This window comes from Rhizophagus irregularis, chromosome 7, assembly GCF_026210795.1.
Source record: "Rhizophagus irregularis chromosome 7, complete sequence".
In the NCBI taxonomy this organism is placed as follows: Eukaryota; Fungi; Glomeromycota; class Glomeromycetes; order Glomerales; family Glomeraceae; genus Rhizophagus; species Rhizophagus irregularis.
The window spans coordinates 5,198,297-5,226,200 of record NC_089435.1 but is presented as its reverse complement, the minus strand read 5'-3'; the positions used below and the strand labels follow the sequence as shown (position 1 = coordinate 5,226,200).

Here is a 27,904-nt window from a genome sequence, read left to right as displayed (position 1 = left end):
TTAGACCAACAGTTATCATTATGCGTGATTATTAATATTTTTTATAAAAAAAAAAGTAAACTTACGAACATTAACGAAATTAAGGAATATATACCTTCCATTTCTTCTACACTATTACATTGGGAGCATGCGTTAACTTTATTTCTACAAGTTCAAAAGGTTAAACCAACAGTTTCAATATGCAAGATTATTAATATTTTTTATAAAAAAGACGTAAACATACGAACATTAACGAAATCGTGAAGTACATACCTTCCATTCCTTCTACACTACTACGTTGAGAGCGTTAAATTCATCTCTACATCAAACAAACATTACAAGTTCAAAAAGTTGGACCAAACAGTTGTGATTATTATTAAAAAGTCGTAAACATATGAACATTAACGAAATTAAGGAATACAGTCAACTCTCTTTATAGTCACACATTTGGGACAGTCCATATTTGGTGATTATAAAGAGATGTGACTATATAAAAAATTTCTTATATTTGTATATCATAATTCCGGCCAAAAATTAACATAATTTTAGCTAGAATTATACTTAAAACTTTATTGTATCGTAACTTTGCCAATATTAATCGTAGAGAGATGATCTTACCGCCATTCGATTCGTCTTGATGAGACGGTTCTAATGGTATAAAATACGTCGAAATCCAATCACTAGATTAATTTCCGAAATTAAAAAAATATTAATGGTTTTTGTGTAGTAACTCTGCCAATATTGATCCTAGAAAGACGATCTTACTACCATTCGATTCGTCTTGATGAGACGAATCTAATGGTATAAAATACATTGAAATCCAATCACTAGATCAATTTCCGAAATTAAAAAATATTAAATAGTTTTTAAGTAGTAACTCCGTCAATATTGATCACAGAGAGATGAGCCTACCACCATTCGATTCGTCTCGATGAGGCGATTCCAACGAGCTATAAATCGTCTTTTTACAATCACTAAGTACTGAGAAATCTAGTAAAATGTTAAATGGCGCAGTAAACGTAAATCAAGAAATATTATAATCCCGATGTTTGACATTTTGTTGAATAACTCGTCAGCTAGTGATCGGAAAAGGATAAAACTACCACCATTCGATTCGTCTCAGTAAGACGATTCTAACAAGCTATGATACATCTTTGTACGATTATTAGATGCCAAGTTATTTAATATATTCATTATATAACTGTGATTATAAACAGTTCTTTTTAATATAAGATTTTTGAGGATAGGTGTGATAGTGACTATAGATAGATTGTGACTATATAGGATAGATTTTAATAATAAAGTGTTTTGAACATTCAACTAGTGTGACTATATAGTAGAATGTGACTATAACGGGAGTGACTATAGAGGGACCTTGTATCCCTTCTACACTACGGCTATTCGTTAAGAAGCGCGTTAACTTTATTTCTACAAGTATACATACCACCCAAATTATTTTGGACTGCCGTAATTATAAGTAAAATCCCAAATTCAATTATGGCATCCCAAATTATTTTGGCATTTTACATAGTAAATTATATATAAACTGAATAAATTATGACATTCCAAATTATAATTATGGCATCCCAAAATAATTTGGGCAGCATGTATATCTACAAGTTCAAAAAGTTAAACCAACAGTTTCAATATGCGTGATTATTAATATTTTTTATAAAAAAGACGTAAACATACGAACATTAACGAAATCATGAAGTATATACCTTCCATTCCTTCTACACTACTATGTCAAACAAACAATTACAAGTTCAAAAAGTTGGATTAACAGTTGTGATTATTATTAAAAAGTCATAAACCTACGAACATTAACGAAATTAAGGAATACATACCTTCCATCTCTTCTACACTATTACGTTGAGAGCACACGTTAACTTTATTTCTACAAGTTCAAAAAGTTAAACCAACAGTTTCAATATGCGTGATTATTAATATTTTTTATAAAAAAAGACGTAAACATACGAACATTAACAAAATCGTGAAATACATACCTTCCATTCCTTCTACACTACTACGTTGAGAGCGTTAAATTCATTTCTGCATCAACGAATATTCAAGTTCAATAAGTTAGGCCAACAGTTGTCATTTTATGTGATTATTAATATTTTATAAAAAAGACGTAAACATACGAATATTAACGAAACTATAAAGTACAAATACCTTTCATTCCTTCTACACTATTACATTGAAAGCACGTGTTAACTTTATTTCTACAAGTTCAAAAAGTTAAACCAACAGTTCATTATGCGTGATTATTAATATTTTTTATAAAAAAGATGTAAACACATTAACGAAATTACAAAGTACAAATACCTTCCATTCCTTCTACACTACTACATTGAGAGCACGCGTTAATTTTATTTTTACTTTATAAGTTCAAAAGTTAGACCAACAGTTATAATTATTAATATTGTATAAAATAGTTAAATTATGGAGTATAAATACTTTCCATACCTTTATTATTATATTGTACGCAAAACTTTCCATGAACAATTATTTATATTATGAAATAGTCGTAAACCTACGAATATTAATGAAATTATGAAATATAAATAACTTCCATACTTCTACTATATTGAAAGTACGCGTTCATTTTTCCAGCAGCTGTTGCAAAGCTTTTTCATGTATAATTTATTAATATTATAAATATTCATAAAGCCTATGAATATATATAAATACTTTTCATGATACTTCTGCTTAGTCTTCTGCTACGCAAATGTACAATGAGCGGTCCTTGCAAAATAGAGCGTATAGAGAATATTAAGTTTGTTTATTTAATTCGTGTTTAGCTATTTTTAGATGATCACATGAATACATGTATATGCCATAATAGGTTAATTTATCAAATTTACTAGATTTATAAAATTAATTCGTAATCTGTGAGTCGAATTATACAGTGCATACAACTTAGTCCTAGCAATTAAATTTGATGAAATTTAAATTACTACTATTCATTCAAAAAAAAGGATAAACATAAAGTATAAACATACAATGATAAACCAGATTAAGTTTAATAAAACTATGTTTTTAAATTTCCTATAAAGTATTTTTTAATAAAGTAGTAACAATTCAAAGTTGGAATATTTTACTATTAAATTAATTATTTGGCCATTTTATTCTGACCAGAATTACATGTAAATCTGGCCAAAATTACTTTCGTTTAATTATTAACTATATAAATTTGACTAGAATTAAGAATTATAACTTAAATTAAATAAATCTGACCAATAAAATTACAGGATTAAGTATTACATAATGTAAAAAATTTGGCCGCTTAAAAATTCTTTTATTGGGACTAGGTTGTATGCACTGTATGATTTTGGTAGAGTCCTAAAGAATTATGACCTCGATTAAATCAAATTGAAATCAGATTTTGATCTATTAAAAAAAAATTCTTGCATGATAAATATAAAATTAAGAGAAATATGCATGACGTGTTGATAATATATACTATCACTGGTAAAAAAATGATTTATCCTACACATATCTTACACATATTGGGTACTCAAAATGTAGAAAATCATACACAAATAATACACATATCATACACATATCGGGTACTAATATATATATCATACATATATCAGGTACCTGATAGGTATACTATATATATAAGTACCTGATATGTATATGATATGTGTATTATTTGTGTATGATTTTCTACATTTTGAGTACCCGATATATGTAAGATATGTGTAGGATATGTGTAAGATAGACCATTTTTTTACCAGTGTATATAAATAATATAACAAATAACTAGAAGTTAATTTGTAACACTTTTCATAAATTTATAATTTCTTATGGTCGGCACTCGGCATCAGACTTGATAGAAATAAATTTAACTTTCCAAATATTGCGAAAGAGGAAAAAAAAATGAATTTTAACAAAATTGATAAATTTTGTGCGATCAAATTCAAAATAATTTTGTGTTTCATGGATAAAAATTCTTTTATTTGTTTAACAGTTATCAGCCAAATGAGAAAAACTCAAATTAATAAATTTTATATACAAATTAATCGCAAAAACATAAAATTCACCAGTCCTGCCACACCAATAAAAAAAAAATATCTTATGCATACAATAAAATTCACCTTATTATACATCATCATCTTCATCTTCAGTTTCATTTCCACTTTCTTCTTCCTCATAGCTATTATCTTTAAAATCAGAATAATTTATGCCCGTTTGACTGTTGATTTTTTTCTTTAAAGAATAATATGATTAGCCATGAAATGATATTTTATTAAATGCTACTACAAAATTACAAACTTACTAAAAATTTTTTAACTTTTGTTTCATGATATTCTTTTTCAACATTATTTCGGCATGATTTGGGTTTAAAATTGTTGAGCAGATCGCAAGAACATATGCAAGTTCTGCATTAGAATGGTCATTTTGGAGGGCTCTGTCAATAACGCTTGCTAAAACAATCGAAGAATTTTTGTCCTTGGGATTCATTTTTTTGAACAGGCCTTCAAAACAATCTTTAACTTCAGGTTTTCTCTTCCATTTTGCTACTTCAGACGGCTCAGCATTTGTGTTTATAGGTGGTAAACAGGATCCGAATATAGAAAAAATAGCCTCCTTTGATTTCGAGGACAATGTTCCTCTTATGGACTGTACTTGTTTTGTTAACTTTACGAAGAAAGTTAATAACTAATATTTTATTTTATTTTATTAAACATTTTGTTATCGAATAAGGACTTACTTGTTTATGTATATTCTCGTTGTAATACGTGATCCAATCGTCTTCAGTAAAATTAGAGAAAAAACTTGCATGGTTCAGTACTAAATATCCTTCAACTGCTCCATAACATTTATCTTTTGTTGGGTAAATTGATACTTTTATTAATAATTTCGAAACATTTTTCACAACATCCTAAAATTAGTCGAAATTCAAAATAATTAGAACGTAAATAAATAATAAAATTAAATATTTCAAAGATATTCTTACCACTATGAATGATTCTTTAGCGCTTGATGACAAATTTATTTTATCAGAAAGTAAATTTTTTAATTCAGATTTAAACTCGTGTATTTCTTTACTTAAAGTATCGATTTTATTTTCAATCTTTTTTTTTTTTTTTTTTTTTAATGATTTATATAAGCTTTATTGATATTAAGTTTATATACCATACAAACAAATTATCATGAGCTATATCCACCCAGTTTTATTTTCAATCTTTGTTAATTGATCTACCATAATTACAATAAATATTAATTACAAGATAATTTTATTAATTTCTTAAATATTTGCGAATACCTTCAATTTTTGAATTTGCAGGAAGCCATCTCTTAGTCTAAAGAACGTTAACTTCGTCATTGATGGTTTCGCTGGTGTTAATGTTGGTTTTACTGCTGTTGTTTCTGCTTCGGCTTTGGCTTCTATCACTGCGCTTATGATTCCCTTCGATTAGCAATTCCTCAATTTTCTTACGAGAGGACTCTCTCAATTTATTTCCTGATTCCATAATGATACTTTTGAAAAAGTGGACTTTCTTACAATTTAAGAAAAAAAAAATATTTCTGAAGAAAAAAAATTGACCATTATTTATGAAAAAAAAAAACTCTTTAAACCCAAATCAAGCAATTTTTCGTACCAGTCATTAACAGAAACTTTCGAATACTCAATAATTACATCATGCAAATTTTCATACCAGTCATTAAGCAGAACCGCAGAAACTTTCTTAGTAATAATTATGTCAGTCGAGAAAATAAAAACAAATGCGCGTGAACATAAGGATAAATCGCATAATTACTCATTATTCTAAACCAGGAAATTTTTTCGTACAATTCGCATAATTACTCATTATTTTAAACCAAGCAAAGAAACTTTCTTAGTAATAATTATGTCAGTTGAGGAAATAAAAACAAATGCACGTGAATATAAGGAAAATTCGCATAATTTCAATTACTTACTCATTATTCTAAACCAGGCAATTTTTCGTACCAGTCATTAAAGCAGTAACCGCAGAAACTTTGAATATTTAATAATTATATCACTTTATATGGAAATAAAATAAATACGCGTAAACATGAGTTTTTTTCCTTGTTATTATTATGGATAGAAACCGCATGATTTCGATACTTACTCATTATACTAAACCAAGCAATTTTTCGTACAAGTCATTAAAGTAGAATCCGCAAGAACCTTGAACCTTCGAATATTTAATAATTATATCATTGTTGTATCCTATATGGAAATAAAACATAAACACGTGAACATGAGTTTTATTATTATGGATAGAAATTCGCATGATTTCGATATTTACTCATTATACTAAACCAAGCAATTTTTCGTACAAGTCATTAAAGTAGAATTCGCAGGAACTGCAGAAACCTTTACATACTTAGTAGTAATAATTATGTCAGTCGTATCTTACATGGAAACAATAAACATTAAAGTTTTTCTTTGTACGATAAAAAATTTGTATAATTTTGAACATAAGTATGCATACACAGAATAAAAAATCTAATGATACCACTCCTGAGTGAAATAAAATTCACACTCATTTTATATTAGTCAGGGTTGTTTGATCAGCATTTTTGATATTAGTTGGTGTGACTAATCAGACAATGAACTCCAGTCTAACCAATAAAAAATAGAACAATTTACGAATCAATTGTAACTATGAATTTTAACAAAATTACGATCAAATTCAAAATAATTTTTTGTGTTTCATGTATAAAAATTCTTTTATTTGTTTAACAGTTATCAGCCAAATGAGAAAACTCAAATTAATAAAATTTTATATACAAATTAATCGCAAAAATGTAAAATTTATTGATTTGTTTTTTGAAGGAGATGCTCTTTTAAATGATTATCAAATAAATGTAATTTATAAAATTTAGAAGGGTGGAGGCGTTTTTTTTTTTGAAATTGTACATATCAATTACTAATTCGTAATATTTGTTATATTATTAACATATTCACCAGTCATGCCAAACCAATAAAAAAAATAATAAATTTATTAAAACAAATAAACATATATATAATTATCTTATGCATATAAATTCACCTTATTATACATCATCTTCTTCATCATCTTCAGTTTCATTTCCACCTTCTTCTTCCTCATAGCTATTATCTTCAAAATCGGAATATTTTATGGCCGTTTGATTATTAATTTTTTCCTTTAAAGAATAATATGATTGATTAGCCATGAAATGATATTTTATTAAATACTACTACAAAATTACAAACTTACTAAAAATTTTTTAACTTTTTGTTTCATGATATTCTTTTTCAACATTATTTCGTCATGATGTGGGTTCAAAATTGTTGAGCAGGTCACAAGAACATATGCGAGTTCTGCATTAGAATTGCCACCTTGGAGGACTCTGTCAATAACGCTTGCTAAAACAATCGAAGAATTTTGTCCTTGGGATTCATTTTTTTGAATAGGCCTTCAAAACAATCTTTAACTTCGGGTTTTCTCTTCCATTTTGCTACTTCAGATGGCCCGGCATTTGTGTTTATAGGTGGTAAACGGAATCTGAATATAGAAAAAATAGCCTCCATTGATTTCGAGGACAATGTTCCTCTTATGGACTGTACTTGTTTTGTTAACTTTACAAAGAAAGTTAATACTTAATATTTCATTTTATTTTATTAAACATTTTGTTATTGAATAAGGACTTACTTGTTTATGTATATTCTCATTATAATACGCGATCCAATCGTCTTCAGTAAAATTAGAGAAAAAACTCGCATAGTTCAGTATTAAATATCCTTCAACCGCTCCATAACATTCATCTTTTGTTGGATAAATTGATACTTTTATTAATAATTTTGAAATATTTTTCACAACATCCTAAAATTAGTCGAAATTCAAAATAATTAGAATGTAAATAAATAATAAAACTAAATATTTCAAAGATATTCCTACCGCTATGAATGATTCTTTAACGCTTGATGACAAATTTATTTTATCAGAAAGTAAATTTTTTAACTCAGATTTAAACTCGTGTATTTCTTTACTTAAAGTATCAATTTATTTTCAATCTTTGTTAATCGATCTACCATAATTACAATAAATATTAATTACAAGATAATTTTATTAATTTCTTAAATATTTGCGAATACCTTCAATTTTTGAATTTGCAGGAAACTATCTCTTAGTTTGAAGAACGTTAACTTCGTCATTAATGGTTTCGCTGGTGTTGATGTTGGTTTTACTGCTGTTGTTTCTGCTTCGGTTTTGGCTTCCATCACTGCGCTTATGATTCCCTTCGATTAGCAATTCCTCAATTTTCTTACGAGAGGATTCTCTCAATTTATTTCCTGATTCCATAATGATACTTTTGAAAAAGTGGGATTTCTTACAATTTAAGAAAAAAAAATATTTCTGAAGGAAAAAAATTGACCATTATTTATGAAAAAAAAAAAACTCTTTAAACCCAAATCAAGCAATTTTTCATACCAGTCATTAACAGAAACTTTCGAATACTTAATAATTACATCATGCAAATTTTCGTACCAGTCATTAAGCAGAACCACAGAAACTCTCTTAGTAATAATTATGTCAGTTGAAGAAATAAAAACATATACACATAAACATAAGGATAAATTCGCGTAATTACTCATTATTCTAAACCATAGTTAAAACTTTCTAGTAATAATTATGTCGGTATGGAAATAAAAACAAATGCACGTGAACATAAGGATAAATCGCATAATTACTCATTATTCTAAACCAGGAAATTTTTTCGTACAATTCGCATAATTACTCATTATTCTAAACCAAGCAAAGAAACTTTCTTAGTAATAATTATGTCAGTTGAGGAAATAAAAACAAATGCACATGAACATAAGGATAAATTCGCATAATTTCAATTACTTACTCATTATTCTAAACCAGATAATTTTTCGTACCAGTCATTAAAGCAGAACCGCAGAAACTTTCTTAGTAATAATTACGTCAGTTGAGGAAATAAAAACACGCACGTGAACATAAGGATAATTTCGAATTTCGATTACTTACTAAACTAGGCAATTTTTTCGTACCAGTCATTAAAGCAGTAACCGCAGAAACTTTCGAATATTTATAATTATATCACTTTATATGGAAATAAAATAAATACGCGTAAACATGAGTTTTTTTCCTTGTTATTATTATGGATAGAAACCGCATGATTTCGATACTTACTAATTATACTAAACCAAGCAATTTTTCGTATAAGTCATTAAAGTAGAATCTGCAGGAACCTTGAACCTTCGAATATTTAATAATTATATCATTGTTGTATCCTATATGGAAATAAAATATAAATACGTGAACATGAGTTTTATTATTATAGATAGAAATTCGCATGATTTCGATACTTACTCATTATAGTACTAAAAAAACCTAGCAATTTTTCGTACAAGTCATTAAAGTAGGATTCGCAGAAGCTGACAAAACCTTCGCATATTTAGTAGTAATAATTATGTCAGTCGTATCCTACATGGAAACAATAAACATTAAAGTTTTTCTTTGTACGATAAAAAATTTATATAATTTTGAAAACATAAGCATGCATACACATTATAAAAAATCTAATGATACACTCCTGAGTGAAATAAAATTCCAACTCATTATATATTAGTCAGGGTTGTTTGATCAGCATTTTTTGATCATGAATTTATTAGTTGGTGTAACCGATCAGACAATGAACTCCAGTCTAACCAATAAAAAATAGAACAATTTTACACATTAAATTGTAACTATGAATTTTAACAAAATTGCGATCAAATTCAAAATAAATAATTTTTTGTGTTTCATGTATAAAAATTCTTTATTGTTTAACAGTTATCAGCCAAATGAGAAAAACTCAAATTAATAAAATTTTATATACAAATTAATCACAAAAACGTAAAATTTATTGATTTGTTTTTTTTGGAGAGATGCTCTTTTAAATGATTATCAAATAAATTTAATTTATAAAATTTAGAAGAGTGGGGTATTTTTTTTTGAAATTGTACATATCAATTACTAATTCGTAATATTATATTATTAATATGAATTCACCAGTCCTGCCAAACCAATAAAAAAAAATAATAAATTTATTAAAACAAATAAACATATATATAATTATCTTATGCATATAATAAAATTCACCTTATTATACATCATCTTCTTCATCATCTTCAGTTTCATTTCCACTTTCTTATTCCTCATAGCTATTATCTTCAAAATCGGAATAAATTATGCCCGTTTGACTGCTAATTTTTTTTTTAAAGATAATATGATTAGCCATGAAATGATATTTTATTAAATACTACTATAAAATTACAAACTTACTAAAAATTTTTTAACTTTTTGTTTCATGATATTCTTTTTCAACATTATTTCGTCATGATTTGGGTTCAAAATTGTTGAGCAGATCGCAAGAACATATGCAAGTTCTGCATTAGAATGGCCATTTTGGAGGACTTTGCCAATAACGCTTGCTAAAACAATCGAAGAATTTTTGTCCTTGGAATTCATTTTTTTGAACAAGCCTTTAAAACAATCTTTAACTTCAGATTTTCTCTTCCATTTTGCTATTTCAGACGGCCTGGCATTTGTGTTTATAGGTGATAAACGGGATCCGAATATAGAAAAAATAGCCTCTCTTGATTTCGAGGACAATGTTCCTCTTACGAACTGTACTTGTTTTGTTAACTATGAAAAAAGTTAATACTTAATATTTTATTTTATTTTATTAAACATTTTGTTATCGAATAAGGACTTACTTGTTTATGTATATTCTCGTTGTAAAACACGATCCAATCGTCTTCAGTAAAATTAAAGAAAAAACTCGCATGGTTCAGTGATAAATATCCTTCAACCGCTCCACAACATTCATCTTTTGTTGGGTAAATAATCGATACTTTTATTAATAATTTGGAAACATTTTTCACAACATCCTAAAATTAGTCGAAATTCAAAATAATTAGAATGTAAATAAATAATAAAATTAAATATTTCAAAGATATTTTTACCGCTATGAATGATTCTTTAACGCTTAATGACAATTTTATTTTATCAGAAAGTAAAGTTTTTAACTCAGATTTAAACTCTTGTATTTCTTTACTTAAAGTATCAATTTTATTTTCAATCTTTGTTAATCGATCTACCATAATTACAATAAATATTAATTAATTACAAGATAATTTTATTAATTTCTTAAATATTTGCAAATACCTTCAATTTTTGAATTTGCAGGAAGCCATCTCTTAGTTTTAAGAACGTTAACTTCGTCATTGATGGTTTCGCTGGTGTTGATATTAGTTTTACTGCTGTTGTTTCTGCTTCGGCTTTGGCTTCTATCACTGCGCTTATGATTTCCTTCAATTAGCAATTCCTCAATTTTCTTACGAGAGGATTCTCTCAATTTATTTCCTGATTCCATAATGATACTTTTGAAAAAGTGGACTTTCTTACAATTTAAGAAAAAAAGAAATATTTCTGAAGAAAAAAAATTGGCCCTTATTTATGAAAAAAAAAACTCTTTAACCCCAAATCAAGCAATTTTTCGTACCAGTCATTAACAGAAACTTTCGAATACTTAATAATTACATCATACAAATTTTCGTACCAGTCATTAAGCAGAACCGCAGAAACTTTCTTAGTAATAATTATGTCAGTCGAGGAAATAAAAACATATGCATGTGAACATAAGGATAAATTCGTATAATTACTCATTATTCTAAACCAGGAAAAGAAACTTTCTTAGTAATAATTATGTCAGTTGAGGAAATAAAAACACATGCACGTGAACATAAGGATAAATTCGCATAATTACTCATTATTCTAAACCAGGCAAAGAAACTTTTTTAGTAATAATTATGTCAGTTGAGGAAATAAAAACAAATGCACATGAACATAAGGATAAATTCGCATAATTTCAATTACTTACTCATTATTCTAAACCAGGTAATTTTTTCATACCAGTCATTAAAGTAGAACCGCAGAAACTTTCTTAGTAATAATTATGTCAGTTGAGGAAATAAAAACACGCACGTGAACATAAGGATAATTTTGATTACTTACTCATTATTCTAAACTAGGCGTACCAGTCATTAAAGCAGTAACCGCAGAAATCTTCAAATATTTAATAATTATATCACTTTATATGGAAATAAATAAATACGCGTAAACATGAGTTTTTTTCCTTGTTATTATTATAGATAGAAACCGCATGATTTCGACACTTACTCATTATACTAAACCAAGCAATTTTTCGTACAAGTCATTAAAGTAGAATCCGCAGGAACCTTGAACCTTCGAATATTTAATAATTATATCATTGTTGTATCCTATATGGAAATAAAACATAAACACGTGAACATGAGTTTTATTATTATGGATAGAAATTCGTATGATTTCGATACTTACTCATTATAGTACTAAAAAAACCTAGCAATTTTTCATACAAGTCATTAAAGTAGAATTCGCAGGAACTGACAAAACCTTCGCATACTTAATAGTAATAATTATGTCAGTCGTATCCTACATGGAAACAATAAACATTGAAGTTTTTCTTTGTACGATAAAAAATTTGTATAATTTCAAAAACATAAGCATGCATACACATTATAAAAAATCTAATGATACACTCCTGAGTGAAATAAAATTCCAACTCATTATATATTAGTCAGGGTTGTTTGATCAGCATTTTTTGATCACGAATTTATTAGTTGATGTGACCGATCAGACAATAAACTCCAGTCTAACCTAAGGTTGCTGGGCAAAACTAAGTAGTTTAGATAATTGTTGAAATCGAAACTAGTTGAAACATTTTATTAAAAAATTAAAAATTTGCGAAACTGCGAAACTGATGAAACTGGTAAAACTGTGAAAGGTTTAGACATATTTTTACATAGTAATTAATAAAGTTTACCATTTATTATAATAAATTATATGATTTAATATAAATTTAACCAGTTTTGCAATTATAAAATTTAATATACATTATATTAATTATTTAAATCATTATATATAAATATTAAAATATATAGTAAGTTTAATTAATAATTAGTTTTATAATTTTACTTTTTATATATTATTATTAGTACAGTCAGATCTTTATATAGTTATCTAATCGATTCTGCAAAAATTAGTAACTATATAGAGGCTTTTACTATGATGTAATTATATAAAGATTTTTTTATATAATAAGTATATAAATTAGTTTTTCCCAAAGGTATGATTATATAAAGAAATTTTATATGATATAACTATATGGAATGTTACTATATAGAAGTCTAACTATATTTATTAATAATTATTAATTAATATATAATATTTATTTATAAAAAATTTATTTAAATATATATAATAATGTATTAATGATTATTTATTTTAAATTTTATTAATTAGAAATTTTAGACATAGTTTAGACATTTAGCTATTGTCGAAACCTTTTGTCATAGTTTAAACTATTACTAATTAAAGTTTAGACTTTTGTTAAAAGTTAAAATGAGTTTAGCCAAGCAACCTTAGACTCTAACCAATAAAAAATAGAACAATTTACGAATCATTGTAAATAGTGAATTTTAACAAAATTGCGATCAAATTCAAAATAATTTTTTGTGTTTCATATATAAAAATTCTTTTATTGTTTAACAGTTATCAGCCAAATGAGAAAAAAATTAATAAAATTTTATATATAAATTAATCGCAAAAACGTAAAATTTATTGATTTGTTTTTATTTTTTGAAGAGAGATGCTCTTTTAAATGATTATCAAATAAATTTAATTTATAAAATTTAGAAGAGTGGGGTATTTTTTTTTTTGAAATTGTACATATCAATTACTAATTCGTAATATTATATATATTATTAATATATTCACCAGTCCTGCCAAACCAATAAAAAAAATAATAAATTTATTAAAACAAATAAACATATATATCAGTCGATGTGCATGTCACACTTACATGCCAATTATAATTAAAATTCTTGTACTACCGTAAATCGCTATTCTTTTGACGTATTGTAAACGATTAAAGTTATACTTCTTCTAACAAAAAAAATTATCTCAGTTGGTAAATAAATACCTATTCAACCTAATATAGGTATTATTTTATTTGTGAAAACTTTGTAATAACATGATCTATATACACTATAAAGATTAGTACGTTTTGACATATTTTCGAGAGATTCTTTACTTTAGCGACTTCTAACAAAAAATTTTATATTCAAATATCCGTAATATTTTACGCTGTTTCCAGAAATGTTTTCTTCAAAAGTTGTTAATACAACAGTTTTCAAGAAAAGTGGCATTGTATTTTATATATATACATGTATATATATTAAACTTGTCAAAAACTTTATTATAACTTGTAATAATGATTGTTAATAAAGCTATATTAAACTGCATTAATGGGCATTTTCAACTGCTCTTTTCTTTCTTCGGTATTGGACGTGTTGCTTAATTCGACTTAAATCCCATTCATCTGATAAGGTATTTAATTTTTCTCTCATTTCTTCGTTCGTAGGTTCACTCTGACTCAGAATTAAAGGTTCTAAAAGAGTTTCTCCTTTTAAACTAGGAATCCTTTTAGCTTTTCGCTTACGTTTATTACCTGTTTCATTTTCTTGTTGTTCTTGCATTATAATATCACGTTGATCAGAAGATTCTTTTTGAGGCTGTGATCGTGATTCTATAGTTCGTGAATGTTCCATTGTTTTTTATTTCTTTTTGCTTCTTTGAGTTCTTTTTGAAAATTCAATATTTTTAATCTAGATGTGCCCAATTTGCTTCTTCCGGGCTGAGTTGGTCTGGTCTTAAGAACATCTTCATAATAAATTGCTTGCATGCGGACTATTCCATCAGAGAAGCAATTCTTAAGTTGAATTACTCCTTCAACTGTTAGTTGTGATCGGTAAACATTTTTCCACGTATTACTATTTAAAAATGATTCATTTGTTTGGTCAAATTCTTGGAGGAGAATTTTGACTAAATTCCACATTGCATCATATCTTTGATTTATTGCATGATTTTCGGTAGATGCTGTTGGATCATTAAGGTATTCAGATAATAAGATTTTAATTCTATCACGTTCCGTTTGTACTGATTTTATTTGCATTTTTAAATTTTTCATATTAACTACGTTTCCTGTTATATTTTGTTTTATGAATTTCACTCTGAAAGTCTCCAGAGCTTCGTCGTATGCAAAAAAATGTCCTTTTTGTTTTTTATTATTATCTATTTTAATAGAAGCTGCATAACGCAATTTATCTTCTAGTTTAGAAAACTTTTCCAAAATACCAAGAAAATGACATACAGAACTAGCATACCGAGTTTTAGCTGCTGAAGCAAATAAACCACCAAATGCAGCTAAAGCATTTTTTTGTAAATCATAATTTCCAACTCGAATGCCAATACGATGAGCTTTAAATATTCTGGCCCATTGATAGTAAAGGTACCAGATTTGAAGCGCCAAATTTGCATTTTCCCAAATTTCATGCTTACTAATATTTTTTTTTTAATGTAGATTCGTATTGCTAAAGATACTGCAGTCCATATTAATTCAAGAATACGAACAGTGGACCTATAATCAACAACAGATTCCAATTTTTCCAAAAATTTAACTCCAAGTGAATTTGCAAGATCAAAAATTCCATAACTTGAAAAAAGAATAATCAAAACACTGCACATATCCTTGGACGTATGCCATTGCCTAAGAATAGGACGCAGGTAAGGCCATTGATCTGTTAATTTAATTATTCTTCGAAATATTGCTTCATCAGCAACTACATCTAAATACTGTTCTGATGTTAATTCAAAATCTTTTTTGTACATTTCTAAAGATTCAAAAATACCCTTGTCAGAATTTGGAACTCCACCAGGTTCTAAAATAACTACATTTGGAGGTTCTACTTTACATCCATGTTCAACACGATTCAAGATTTCATCATGTACAATGGCCATGTCAAAATTTGTCTGATAAATTGCAATCGCCTTCAGAGTTAATTTGAACATTCAGATGAGGTTATCTAAAGCAGAATCAAAAATATCCAAAGTATTACTTATCATTTGATTCATACCAAATAACTCAAGTGGAGAACTATTTTGGTTTTCATCATTCTTATTTTCATACAAATTAAAAGGCATTTGGTGTTGAAAAACCATTCTGAGCGTCGTATGTGTACTGGTACGTGTCATATCAAATATATTTCCATATCTAAAAGTTGCTTCCTTAAAATCTATGTTATCTATAACACCTAAATTCCAAATATTTTCACTCTTATTAAGACGTTGACATGGATTTATGGATTTCATTCGAACAGGACCCCGAAAAATATATATAAAGGTCACATGTAAGTTTGCTTAACCATATTAGTAAAATTTCCAAAAGTCATAAAATTTTATTTGCATAGATTTTGAGATTTTTTAAAAGGTTATATATATAGTTTGCGTAATAACAATCATTTTTATATATGTCATATATTTTAATTTGCGTAGTTAACAGTATTTTTTAATAAAATATATATATATATATAATTCCAGCAGTCTTCTACTAATTAGCAGCATAACGCCTTGGAATTCCAGCAATTTTCTACTAATTAGAAGCATAACGCCTTGGAATTCCAGCGATTTTTTACTAATTAGCAGCATAACGCCTTGGAATTCCGGCGATTTTCTACTAATTAGCAGCATAACGCCTTGGAATTCCAGCGATTTTCTACTAATTAGCAGCATAATGCCTTTGAATTCCCTAATAAGCAGCATTACGCATAGTATAATACATAAATTTTTGAAAATACGTAATTGACGGCTAATCTGATTGATAATAGATAATTTTTTTTTCAATTTTTTGACTTTTAACAGACCGTTTTATTGAAAGAAAAAAATAAAATATTTTTTTTTTGGTCTGTAACAAACCGTTTTATTCAATAAAAATTTTTTTTTGGCCTTTACTGTTATATTTTTTTAACAACAGGCCATTTTATTAAAAAAAAATATTCGGTTTAGAATGTTATTAATATTCCTTTTTTATTATTTTTCTTTAAAAGCAACTTCTTAAATCTAAAATTTATTATTTTAGATACCAATATCTTGGAAAAATATGAGTTAAGAGAAAAGTATAGTCAATTTTTTTGGGAATATTACCATACTAATATTCCTTTTACTTTTTTCTTAGGAACTTGGAATTCAGACTGGAACTCCAATGCTCACTGTAAGTAAAGAATTTTTTAGCTTTATTTTGTTTATTTTAGAAGTATTATTAACATTTCTATTGTTTTTTGGTTTTTAGATTAAAACTAAACTGAAATTTTTAGTAAGTTGAGAACAGGGTGGAATTTGTTTTATATGTGAAAGTAGTATTAATATTTTTTTTCTTTAGAAATAGGATCTTCTTTTAGAAATGATTTTATAAATTATATTGACTTTTCTTTAACTTTAAAATGTTATCAATATTCTAAGTTTTTGTTATAATTTATAAAAAAATAATGAACAATCTTTTTGTTTTAGTGTTAATACTTGAATTATCAAATAATTAAATATAGTAGTATAAATAAATATGTCAGTACAAATTAATTTATGCAATTTGGCATTATGCTAGCAATTGAAAATCAATTATACTGGAAGTATATTTTAAATACAACTAATTAAATTAACAAAAAAGTACCTGATTTCATTTTTTTAATATACAAATGTCATAAAAAAATTTTGCTTATTCTAATATAAATTATAAAGTCAGAAGTCAACTTTGCGTATTGATCTTAGTAAAAACATTTGCTTATTTTAAGGCAAAATTTTGCCGATCATCTCTGACTTTTATATGTATTTTTCGGGGTCCTATTCGAACCTTTTCTAATTTTCTTTCTTGACCGTCTGTATGTCCACTTATTTGCAAAGTAGAAAGAAGACGCTGGAATTGTTGATTGAGTTTTGGTTTTCTACTAAGACTCGAAAGTACTTTAGTAAACCAAACTTGCAAGTATGGAAACGCAATTCCAATTAATACTGAAACAAAAAAAGTTACTATTTTTATTAATTGCTGTTCATCAAATTGTTTTAATAGTTTATTTCGAGATTTAGACTTTATTTCCTACATCGGGCCATTGTTCATCTGAAATAAACAATTCTGAAGAAATTGTATTTGAAATTTTATTCATTTTTAAAAGAATTTGAAGCATGAAAAGAGTAGGTAATTGAATATAACTTGTTAATCCTGTGTATACCGTGTTGATAGATGATATTGTAGAGGTGGTGGAAGATATTGATGACCTACGAATTTCTTCAAAATTACAAATAGATTCCATATCGATATTTTTTTTAGTGTTTTTAGACAATGTTATATTTTGAAGAAAGTGTAATGCAGGATTTAACATATGTGTAAGAATAATTTCTTTTCTATCTTGACTTTCATTTTTTACAACAAAAAGAAGCCAGTTCGCTAATGCTATGAGTATTTTATCAGAATCTTCATCATGCAATTTATCATTTTCACAATTGAATTTGGGTTTTCCTGATCCATTTTTTTGATGAATATACCATTGATTTCAAAACAGCTGCAACATATGTATCGGGAATCTGAAAATTCCTCATTAGCTAAATTTGATATATTCAGACATACTTCAAGTGCATTACAACTGAATTGTCCATTGCAAGCTACTTGTATATTTCTATTAAAGATGTTCCAAGAATGTTGGCGGCAATTCATTCCACGACTAAAAAAGTAGAAATTTTTCTCACAAAAAAACCACCTTCTTCGATGTATTATACTTTTTTCCATTTTTCTTATTTGTTTAGCATGACTTATATAATTTTTTTGATCATAATTAAAATGCGACATACACACTCCTAAATTAACCTTCCCATCCAAAAATTTAGTCGCAACACTTGTATCTATTTGCCAAGTTCCTATTAATTGAAAAATACATCTTTTACTATCATTACCGCATGTTTGTAATTTTCCATCAATCATGTCAACAATAGCACATGGTGAAAGGGAAGTTGACATTTCGTCCATAATGTATATTTCATTTTCAAGTGATTCAGATTCATTTTTTAAACTTTGCTCATTATCATCGTCAATTTCATCATCACTACTTGAATTATATTCATTTATTTCTTCACTTCAAACAGTTTCATGTGCCCGCAAAAAATTTTCGATGTGAAAAATATTAGATTGTTTGTCTGATTCAGCGTCTAATAATATTGAATTTTGGTTTATCAATTGTTCTAAAAATGTTTCATCATATTCTAGCTCTTCTTCTGAATTGTTATCACCTAAAAATTGCTCAAATAAAATATTATTATCGTCTATAGACTTTGAAAAGCTATTCATATTGAGATTGTAAAAGTTTATTACAGAAATTAGGTGGTTTTGAGTACCTGTGATTCTTTTCTTTGACAAGAAGTATAAAATTAAAAATACTTGAAAATGATAGATTTTGATCTCATCTATCGGTAAATGTACTCAGATTTTGTAGTACAAAAGATTTATTTTACATAAACATAAAATGAAGTTAGCGTATTTTTTAAATTTTAGGCTGGCACTATAAATTCGACCAGAGTTAAGAAAATTTTGGCCAAAATTATAATTTAAAGATCGGTAATTTTAATCAAAAAAGAAAACTTTGGCTAGTTTAGAACTTTACATATATACTATATATCTAAAGACCATGCTATGTATGAAATTTAAATTATGATATCATAGTATAAAAAATTTGCCCACTAATTTTGTGACATGCACATCGACTGATATAATTATCTTATGCATATAATAAAATTCACCTTATTATACATCATCACATCATCATCTTCATCATCTTCAGTTTCATTTCCACTTTCTTCTTCCTCATAGCTATTATCTTCAAAATCGGAATAATTTATGCCCGTTTGATTATTGATTTTTTTCTTTGAAGAATAATATGATTGATTAGCCATGAAATGATATTTTATTAAATACTACTACAAAATTACAAACTTACTAAAAATTTTTTAACTTTTTGTTTCATGATATTCTTTTTCAACATTATTTCATCATGATTTGGGTTCAAAATTGTTGAGCAGATCGCAAGAACATATGCAATTTCTGCATTAGAATGGTCATTTTGGAGGACTCTGTCAATAATGCTCACTAAAACAATCGAAGAATTTTTGTCCTTGGGATTCATCTTTGTAAACAGGCTTTCATAACAACTTTTAACCTCGGGTTTTCTCTTCCATTTTGCTACTTCAGACGGCCTGGCATTTGTGTTTATAGGTGGTAAACGGAATCCGAATATAGAAAAAATAGCCTCCCTTGATTTTGAGGACAATGTTCCTTTTACGGACCGTACTTGTTTTGTTAACTACGAAGAAAGTTAATACTTAATATTTTATTTTATTTTATTAAACATTTTGTTACTATCGAATAAGGACTTACTTGTTTATGTATATTCTCGTTGTAAAATGAGATCCAATCGTCTTCAGTAAAATTAGAGAAAAAACTCGCATGGTTCAGTGATAAATATCCTTCAACCGCTCCACAACATTCATCTTTTGTTGGGTAAATCGATACTTTTATTAATAATTTGGAAACATTTTTCACAACATCCTAAAATTAGTCGAAATTCAAAATAATTAGAATGTAAATAAATAATAAAATTAAATATTTCAAAGATATTCTTACCGCTATGAATGATTCTTTAACGCTTGATGACAAATTTATTTTATCAGAAAGTAAAGTTTTTAACTCAGATTTAAACTCTTGTATTTCTGTACTTAAAGTATCGATTTTATTTTCAATCTTTGTTAATTAATCTACCATAATTACAATAAATATTAATTAATTACAAGATAATTTTATTAATTTCTTAAATATTTGCGAATACCTTCAATTTTTGAATTTGCAAGAAGCCATCTCTTAGTCTGAGAAATATAAATTTCGTCATTGATGGTTTCGTTGGTGTTGATGTTGGTTTTACTGCTGTTGCTTTTGCTTCTGCTTCGGCCTCTATCACTGCGCTTATGATTTCCTTTGATTAGCAATTCCTCAATTTTCTTACGAGAGGATTCTCTCAATTTATTTCCTGATTCCATAATGATACTTTTGAAAAATGGGATTTCTTACAATTTAAGAAAAAAAGAAATATTTCTGAAGAAAAAAAATTGGCCCTTATTTATGAAAAAAAAAACTCTTTAACCCCAAATCAAGCAATTTTTCGTACCAGTCATTAACAGAAACTTTCGAATACTTAATAATTACATCATGCAAATTTTCGTACCAGTCATTAAGCAGAACCGCAAAAACTTTCTTAGTAATAATTATGTCAGTCGAGGAAATAAAAACATATGCACGTGAACATAAGGATAAATTCGTATAATTACTCATTATTCTAAACCAGGAAAAGAAACTTTCTTAGTAATAATTATGTCAGTTGAGGAAATAAAAACACGCACGTGAACATAAGGATAATTTCGATTACTTACTCATTATTCTAAACCAGGCGTACCAGTCATCAAAGCAGAAACCTTCGAATATTCAATAATTATATCACTTTATATGGAAATAAATAATTACGCGTGAACATGAGTTTTTTCCTTATTATTATTATGGATAGAACCGCATGATTTCGATACTTACTCATTATACTAAACCAAGCAATTTTTCGACAAGTCATTAAAGTAGAATCTGCAAGAACCTTGAACCTTCGAATATTTAATAATTATATCATTGTTATATCATATATGGAAATAAAACATAAACATATGAACATGAGTTTTATTATTATAAATAGAAATTCGCATGATTTCGATACTTACTCATTATACTAAACCAAGCAATTTTTCGTACAAGTCATTAAAGTAGAATTCGCAGGAACTGCAGAAACCTTCGCATACTTAGTAGTAATAATTATGTCAGTCGTATCCTATATAGAAACAATAAACATTAAAGTTTTTCTTTGTACGATAAAAAATTTGTATAATTTCGAAAACATAAGCATGCATACACAAAATAAAAAATCTAATGATACACTCCTGAGTGAAATAAAATTCCAACTCATTATATATTAGTCAGGGTTGTTTGATCAGCATTTTTTGATCACGAATTTATTAGTTAGTGTAACCGATCAGACATGAACTGTCTAACCAATAAAAATAGAACAATTTACGCATTCAACAGGACCCCGGATATCTAATATAAAGGTCATAATGGACTTTTGGCCAAAAACACCCCTTTTTGCTAAAACTCAAAAAATCGTTTTTTTGTAAATATCTCAGCATTCAGTAATTCAATTTTAATGAACTTTTTTTATTTTGTAGCTCTCATTTAGCTCTACAATTTAAAAAAAAGTTCATCAAAATTGGACCACTGGATGCCGAGATATTTACAAAAAACGATTTTTTGAGCCCTTAAAAAATGGGCCAATCTGCCGAAAGTGTGACTTATGACCTGTTTTGGAGATATCCGGGGTCCTCATTCAACCGTAACTTTACGGAAACTTACCTTATAAAAAAAAAAGTAATAGTCATATTTTAGATCAGTAACGTTATACAAGATATTAGTATTGCTGTTGTTAAATATAATAAATTTTATTAAAATATGTATTTATTTACAAAATATTCATTTGTTTTATCAAACCGGGGTACTATATGTACAATATCTTGTATTGCTTCTATATCAATAAAGTTATAGATTTCCGTAATTTCTAGTAAGGGACACCCATAAAGATGTGGTTGATTTTGAAATTTGAAGTCATACCACTGAATTAATGCGAGATTTAATGGAATATTTTGATTCTTAAGTTCAATTTTCGCTATTAATAAAACCTTAATTTAAAAAATCATTTTTAAATTAGCAATATTATATAAATATGTAGTATCAAATCAATTAAAAAATTACCTGCCCGTAACAAATGCCTTGATCAGAAGCGTAATCAAATAATTCATCAGAATTCATACGAACAGACACATTACTATACCAAGGTCTGCCATAATAACTGTTAGTAGTACGCATTATTGCACCATTTTCTATTATAACTGATCTGTATATTGTCACTTGGCTTTCATTTGCAATACTTTCGTGATCCATATACAGATTTAAACATTCCAAAAAATTGTCAAATCCAGATCTCATTTTGTGGTCTATATTAGTCTGTTCTACAAAAAAATCATGGGCATCTTTTAATAGAAATTCGAAAAGTATTGCTGTAAATTTAAATATACGAGTGATAGTAGCTGAATTTGGTAATCGATGGGTTATATTTGTTATTGATTGTCGCCGAATCTATAAAAATTAATTTTTTTTAGAAATTTAACATAGTATTGTGTATTTTATATAAATAATACTTGCTATTTTCATTATTTGAACTTCAATATTTTTTTATTACTTAATCGGTAGGAATTCTTAACGTATTCTTTGTGAAGGCTTTCGTAAGTCTCCGTAGTGTATCCATTAACTGCGCCAAATGATCGAATCGAATCAATTATATGATATGCCCACGAATGCAGTTTTGGTAATTTTAACTCTGAGGGGACATACATTGGAGAATTTTGATGAACATTTGAGACCAATTGTTTATAGATTCCTGAAATTATAATTTTAAGTATTAGTGGACACTGGTAAAAAAATGATTTATCCTACACATATCTTACACATATTGGGTACTCAAAATGTAGAAAATCATACACAAATAATACACATATCATACATATATCGGGTACTAATATATATATCATACATATATCAGGTACCTGATAGGTATACTATATATACAGTATAAATACCCGATATGTGTATGATATGTGTATTATTTGTGTATGATTTTCTACATTTTGAGTACCCGATATATGTAAGATATGTGTAGGATATGTATAGGATAGACCATTTTTTTACCAGTGGGACAGCGTTGTTTTATAATAATTATGTAGTACATACCCTAAATTTGACCAAATCACTGTCTTTGAAATTTTCATATCAACTAATTGCATACATTTCATTCCAAGCTTCGTAAAGTTTTGCCAGATCTTCATTCTTTACAAAATTTTCATCATCCTCATTATTTACAAACAAATTGTCCACTACAAAAACCATTACTTTCATCAGATTGCGATACTCATTAGCTGTTAACCTGGCTATTGATTGTATGCTATTTGTAAAGATCTTCAAACCGGAAAATCTTGGTATTGCGGCTAATTGATGATCTACTTCATCAACTAAAGTTTTGCCATATTGCGCCCCTAAAAGTTTTTTCGTATAATCGATTTGATAATGAAAGAGGCCTAAATCGAGATGATGCATTCTATCAGGCACTGTGGCTTGATAGATATTTATATTACTTAATATAAATTAATAAAAATAAACTTATGTTAGTGTAATGCTTGTAATGCTTATGTGCATTTAAACAATTTGCATACACTTTATCACGTGTACATGTATAAATAAATGTCGATCCTATTCTATATGCGCTAACACGTGATAGTTTTACAATTGTGTTACATTAGAAAGTGTACGCAAATTGTTTGAATGCTGCTTACGTGATTTGGCGAAATGGCTGGATGCCTAACAAATATTATGTAAACTTACGGCAGATTCCAAAAAAAATTAGATATATTTTCAATGCAAACGGAATTTCCCAAGTTTTGATTAAAATACTGCTGCATATTAACATAAGTTCGTGGTGTTATATCATCAATTTGTAAATTAAGATCAGCAAGATTGTCTCTTGTGACTAGACAAAAATGACAAGGATGTTTTGACATTGGTGATTTGTATGTAAGACAGTATGTTGCAGCTTCTGGCCAGTCACATATTATAGCTGAAACTCTAGGATAAAACCAAATCATTTCGTTATTTAAAAATAAATCAATGCCATTTTTATTTAATTTTAATAAAGGGTCTAGTAACAATTCCAAAGATTTATGGAAGCATTCGCGAACAGCAATCTTAAATGTTTCAGACTTCCTTTCAGTAATATTATTAGATTTTAAAATCAGCAGATACGCTAATAATTGCTTTGCATCTTTCTTATTACACCTCCAATTTTTAATATTACCAATAGACAAGTAAATGGAATGGAGTTGACTTTTTTCTAGTGTGTCAACATTTGTAGCGTTAGAATATAATATTAAAGATAAAAGCTTGGCTCCAGGTGGCAGGGATTTTTCCGCATTTTTCCACCATATCCCAGTATTTTGTTCACTAAACTTCCTTTCACCGTTATGCTTTAAGTTTATATGAAGATTAGTAAATATCCTATAATATTAAGTTGTATATTTCATACGAAAGTATAAAATAATTACCTCAACTTTCTCAAAAGTTAACGCAAAATTTTGTGATATGTCCGAAATTGACAAAATATTTTTTATACAGTTTATTAAAAACTGATGATAAAGAAAATACTCATTATTATTATAATTCATTATACTAGTTTTAGTATAATTTAAATTTGGTAGTTTCATATTATCCATATATTTGCGGCCTTGTTCGATAGATCTTAGAAGAGGTGATTTATCTAAATTTGCATGTTTATTAAAGAATTTAATTATAGCATTTCCTGTCGCATTGTTAAGTTTATGTTTCGTAACTAATGCCATTAAATCACCATATGCTTCACTTGGGTAATTAACATTAATTTCTGGTTTGGATTCTTTTTCATTCAATTCTGAATCAGAATCTTCCAAGATATTTTCAAAGACTTTTTCATTTTCATCGTGGTCTATTTCTTCTATATTTTGATCAATTTCACCAACCTCTGAAATTGACATCATACTTTGAATACTCTGATTATTTATTTCTGAGTCTGTACTTTTATTATCAGAAAGATCTTCGCATGAATCACGGACCATCTATAAAATTAATTATGTTAAAAAAGAAATTCAAAAAATTTTATAATTTCCTATTTTCTTTACCTCGATATCATGATTATTAGTTTTATGTTCAAATTCTTCTAATTCTTCACTATCGCTACTATCGTTATTAGGTGAAGTACAAAAATTCTTATGTTGAGTGTATGCAGACCTTGTGCTGAAGTACCTTGGACAAAAAAGCCATTTATATGACATTTTTAAGAGTATTTTATTTATTTGAATTTAAACTTTACAAATTAATTAAAAAATTATTTGCTCATTTATGTCAATTTATAAACGTTTACATAATGGTGTAGTTAGCCAAAAAATAATTAGCCACAACATGATCCGGCTCAGGCGTAAATCATTGTGAAAAGTTTACCTCTTTTTAAATTTTTCTACGAAAAGTGGCGTATTTCGATAATCATAAAGTGAGTTTTGGGCGAAGCTATATTTTAAATTTGAAACGTTTCGCCAAGCCTCGTCTAATATAAGCCAAAATCTCTAAAATCCTATTTTTGAAACTGTATAGATCAGATCATGTTAATGGAAACATAAGCCAGTTCAAAAATTGGTTTTCCCCTGATCGATTTTAATTTTATAATAAATATAATAAACATAAGCTATTATGGATATATAACCAACCCGATCAATCAAAAATTGTGCTCAATTGTAACTGTGATCTGGTTGGTTATACATTTTTTCAGTCAATAGTTGTGCATCAAAAGACCACAAGCATTTTTCTATATATTTATCAATTAATAAGCTTAGAAAAATTTCGTTATAATCATGCACAGCTTATTATTTTATAAAATCTGAATATTTATTGCGAGATATTTCGGATCTAGAAATATAGTAGGGCTTTGCATAAAAGATTGTCATTTATCTATTAATTTTGTTGTAAATGTAAACGAAACCTTATAAAATTTGAATATTTATTGCGAAATATTTCGGATCTAGAAATATAGTAGGGCTTTGCATGAAAGATTATCATTTATCTATTACTTTGTTGTAAATGTAAACGAAAACCTTATAAAATTTGAATATTTATTGTGAAATATTTTGGATCTAGAAATATTGTAGGGCTTTGCATGAAAGATTGTCATTTATCTATTAACTTTGTTGTAAATGTAACGAAAACCTTATATTTATTGCGAAATATTTCGATCTAGAAATATATAAGCTTTGCATGAAATTAAACTTGTTGTATAGTCAATCATTACGCATAATGATCAAATAATTTTTTTTAACAAACAACAGTATATAGAAAGATTTACAAACAATAAAATATATAAATATGCATTGTTTCTGTTCATTTTCTGTAGGCTTGGTCCTCATCTTTTTTGTCTGCAGATTTAGTCTCTCGAGCGTCTTACTCATTTTTCATTCAATACCTTTTTTCTTCTACTGGATTTGCAAATGTTCCCAGATTTATTTTTTTTTTTTTAGAAATATATGCAAGTTCATGTCTTTTCTATTTTCTTTTTCACACCCCTTAACAAAATCCTTTTCAAAAAAAAAAAAAAAAAAAAAAATTTGCAACGCAATGCAAGTCCACTAACAGAAAAAAACTCATGCTATTGTGTCACAGGCATCCTTCAAACTCTCCTTTATCCATTAACCAACCCCTTTCTTTTCTCTCTCACTCTATCCATTTAGGCTTAGTCCTCATCTTTTTTGTCTGCAGATTTAGTCTCTCAAGCGTCTTGCTCATTTTTCATTTCATGCCTTTTTTCTTCTACTGGATTTGCAAATGTTTCCAGATTTTTTTTTTTTTTTTTAGAAATATATACAAGTTCATGTTTTTTCTATTTTCTTTTTCACACCCCTTAACAAATCCTTTTCAAAAAAAAAAAAAAAATTTTGCAACGCAATGCAAGTCCACTAACAGAAAAAAAACTCATGCTATTGTTTCACAGGCATCCTTTAAACTCTCCTTTATCCATTAACCAACCCCTTTCTTTTCTCTCTCACTCTATCCGTTAAACTCCTTTCTTCTCTTCTATTCGTTAAATTTCTCTTTTTTTTCTCGGTAACTTCATTTTTTCAATGGACAAAAATAATAATAATAAAAAAAAAAAATACGGAAACAGTAGAGCATGTTGACAAACGCTGAAAAACTGATGAATCTGCCGATGCCGATGAATTAATTA

The 27,904-nt window shown here is 27.4% G+C and overlaps 9 protein-coding genes across 9 annotated transcripts; all 9 read right to left on the bottom strand.

The window, feature by feature from the left end:
* Nucleotides 1-4,089: 4,089 nt before the first annotated feature.
* Nucleotides 4,090-5,465, bottom strand: OCT59_027896 (uncharacterized protein; the record flags this gene model as incomplete). The annotated part of the gene is made up of 6 exons (XM_066137299.1): nt 4,090-4,183; nt 4,268-4,629; nt 4,703-4,873; nt 4,949-5,065; nt 5,258-5,379; nt 5,432-5,465. The coding sequence occupies 6 exons, from the start codon at nt 5,463-5,465 to the stop codon at nt 4,090-4,092; spliced, it is 900 nt and encodes a 299-aa protein (XP_065993701.1).
* Nucleotides 5,466-7,017: 1,552 nt separating this feature from the next.
* OCT59_027895 (uncharacterized protein) lies at nt 7,018-8,206 on the bottom strand (the record flags this gene model as incomplete). Its single annotated transcript, XM_066137298.1, has 5 exons — nt 7,018-7,128; nt 7,203-7,351; nt 7,411-7,564; nt 7,638-7,808; nt 8,081-8,206. The coding sequence occupies 5 exons, from the start codon at nt 8,204-8,206 to the stop codon at nt 7,018-7,020; spliced, it is 711 nt and encodes a 236-aa protein (XP_065993700.1).
* Nucleotides 8,207-10,265: 2,059 nt separating this feature from the next.
* On the bottom strand, nt 10,266-11,370 carry OCT59_027894 (uncharacterized protein; the record flags this gene model as incomplete). Its single annotated transcript, XM_066137297.1, has 4 exons — nt 10,266-10,640; nt 10,712-10,885; nt 10,961-11,091; nt 11,163-11,370. The coding sequence occupies 4 exons, from the start codon at nt 11,368-11,370 to the stop codon at nt 10,266-10,268; spliced, it is 888 nt and encodes a 295-aa protein (XP_065993699.1).
* A 2,971-nt stretch (nt 11,371-14,341) lies between these two features.
* OCT59_027893 (uncharacterized protein) lies at nt 14,342-14,575 on the bottom strand (the record flags this gene model as incomplete). Its single annotated transcript, XM_066137296.1, has 1 exon — nt 14,342-14,575. One exon carries the CDS (start codon nt 14,573-14,575, stop codon nt 14,342-14,344), a length of 234 nt encoding a protein of 77 aa, XP_065993698.1.
* Nucleotides 14,576-14,625: 50 nt separating this feature from the next.
* OCT59_027892 (uncharacterized protein) lies at nt 14,626-15,896 on the bottom strand (the record flags this gene model as incomplete). Its single annotated transcript, XM_066137295.1, has 2 exons — nt 14,626-15,432; nt 15,510-15,896. 2 exons carry the CDS (start codon nt 15,894-15,896, stop codon nt 14,626-14,628), a joined length of 1,194 nt encoding a protein of 397 aa, XP_065993697.1.
* Nucleotides 15,897-15,947: 51 nt separating this feature from the next.
* OCT59_027891 (uncharacterized protein) lies at nt 15,948-16,247 on the bottom strand (the record flags this gene model as incomplete). Its single annotated transcript, XM_066137294.1, has 1 exon — nt 15,948-16,247. One exon carries the CDS (start codon nt 16,245-16,247, stop codon nt 15,948-15,950), a length of 300 nt encoding a protein of 99 aa, XP_065993696.1.
* Nucleotides 16,248-19,053: 2,806 nt separating this feature from the next.
* On the bottom strand, nt 19,054-19,263 carry OCT59_027890 (uncharacterized protein; the record flags this gene model as incomplete). The annotated part of the gene is made up of 1 exon (XM_066137292.1): nt 19,054-19,263. The coding sequence occupies one exon, from the start codon at nt 19,261-19,263 to the stop codon at nt 19,054-19,056; it is 210 nt and encodes a 69-aa protein (XP_065993695.1).
* Nucleotides 19,264-19,591: 328 nt separating this feature from the next.
* OCT59_027889 (uncharacterized protein) lies at nt 19,592-21,002 on the bottom strand (the record flags this gene model as incomplete). Its single annotated transcript, XM_066137291.1, has 6 exons — nt 19,592-19,603; nt 19,713-19,835; nt 19,910-20,272; nt 20,347-20,517; nt 20,593-20,678; nt 20,795-21,002. 6 exons carry the CDS (start codon nt 21,000-21,002, stop codon nt 19,592-19,594), a joined length of 963 nt encoding a protein of 320 aa, XP_065993694.1.
* Nucleotides 21,003-22,499: 1,497 nt separating this feature from the next.
* OCT59_027888 (uncharacterized protein) lies at nt 22,500-23,040 on the bottom strand (the record flags this gene model as incomplete). Its single annotated transcript, XM_066137290.1, has 2 exons — nt 22,500-22,733; nt 22,807-23,040. 2 exons carry the CDS (start codon nt 23,038-23,040, stop codon nt 22,500-22,502), a joined length of 468 nt encoding a protein of 155 aa, XP_065993693.1.
* Nucleotides 23,041-27,904: the final 4,864 nt, after the last annotated feature.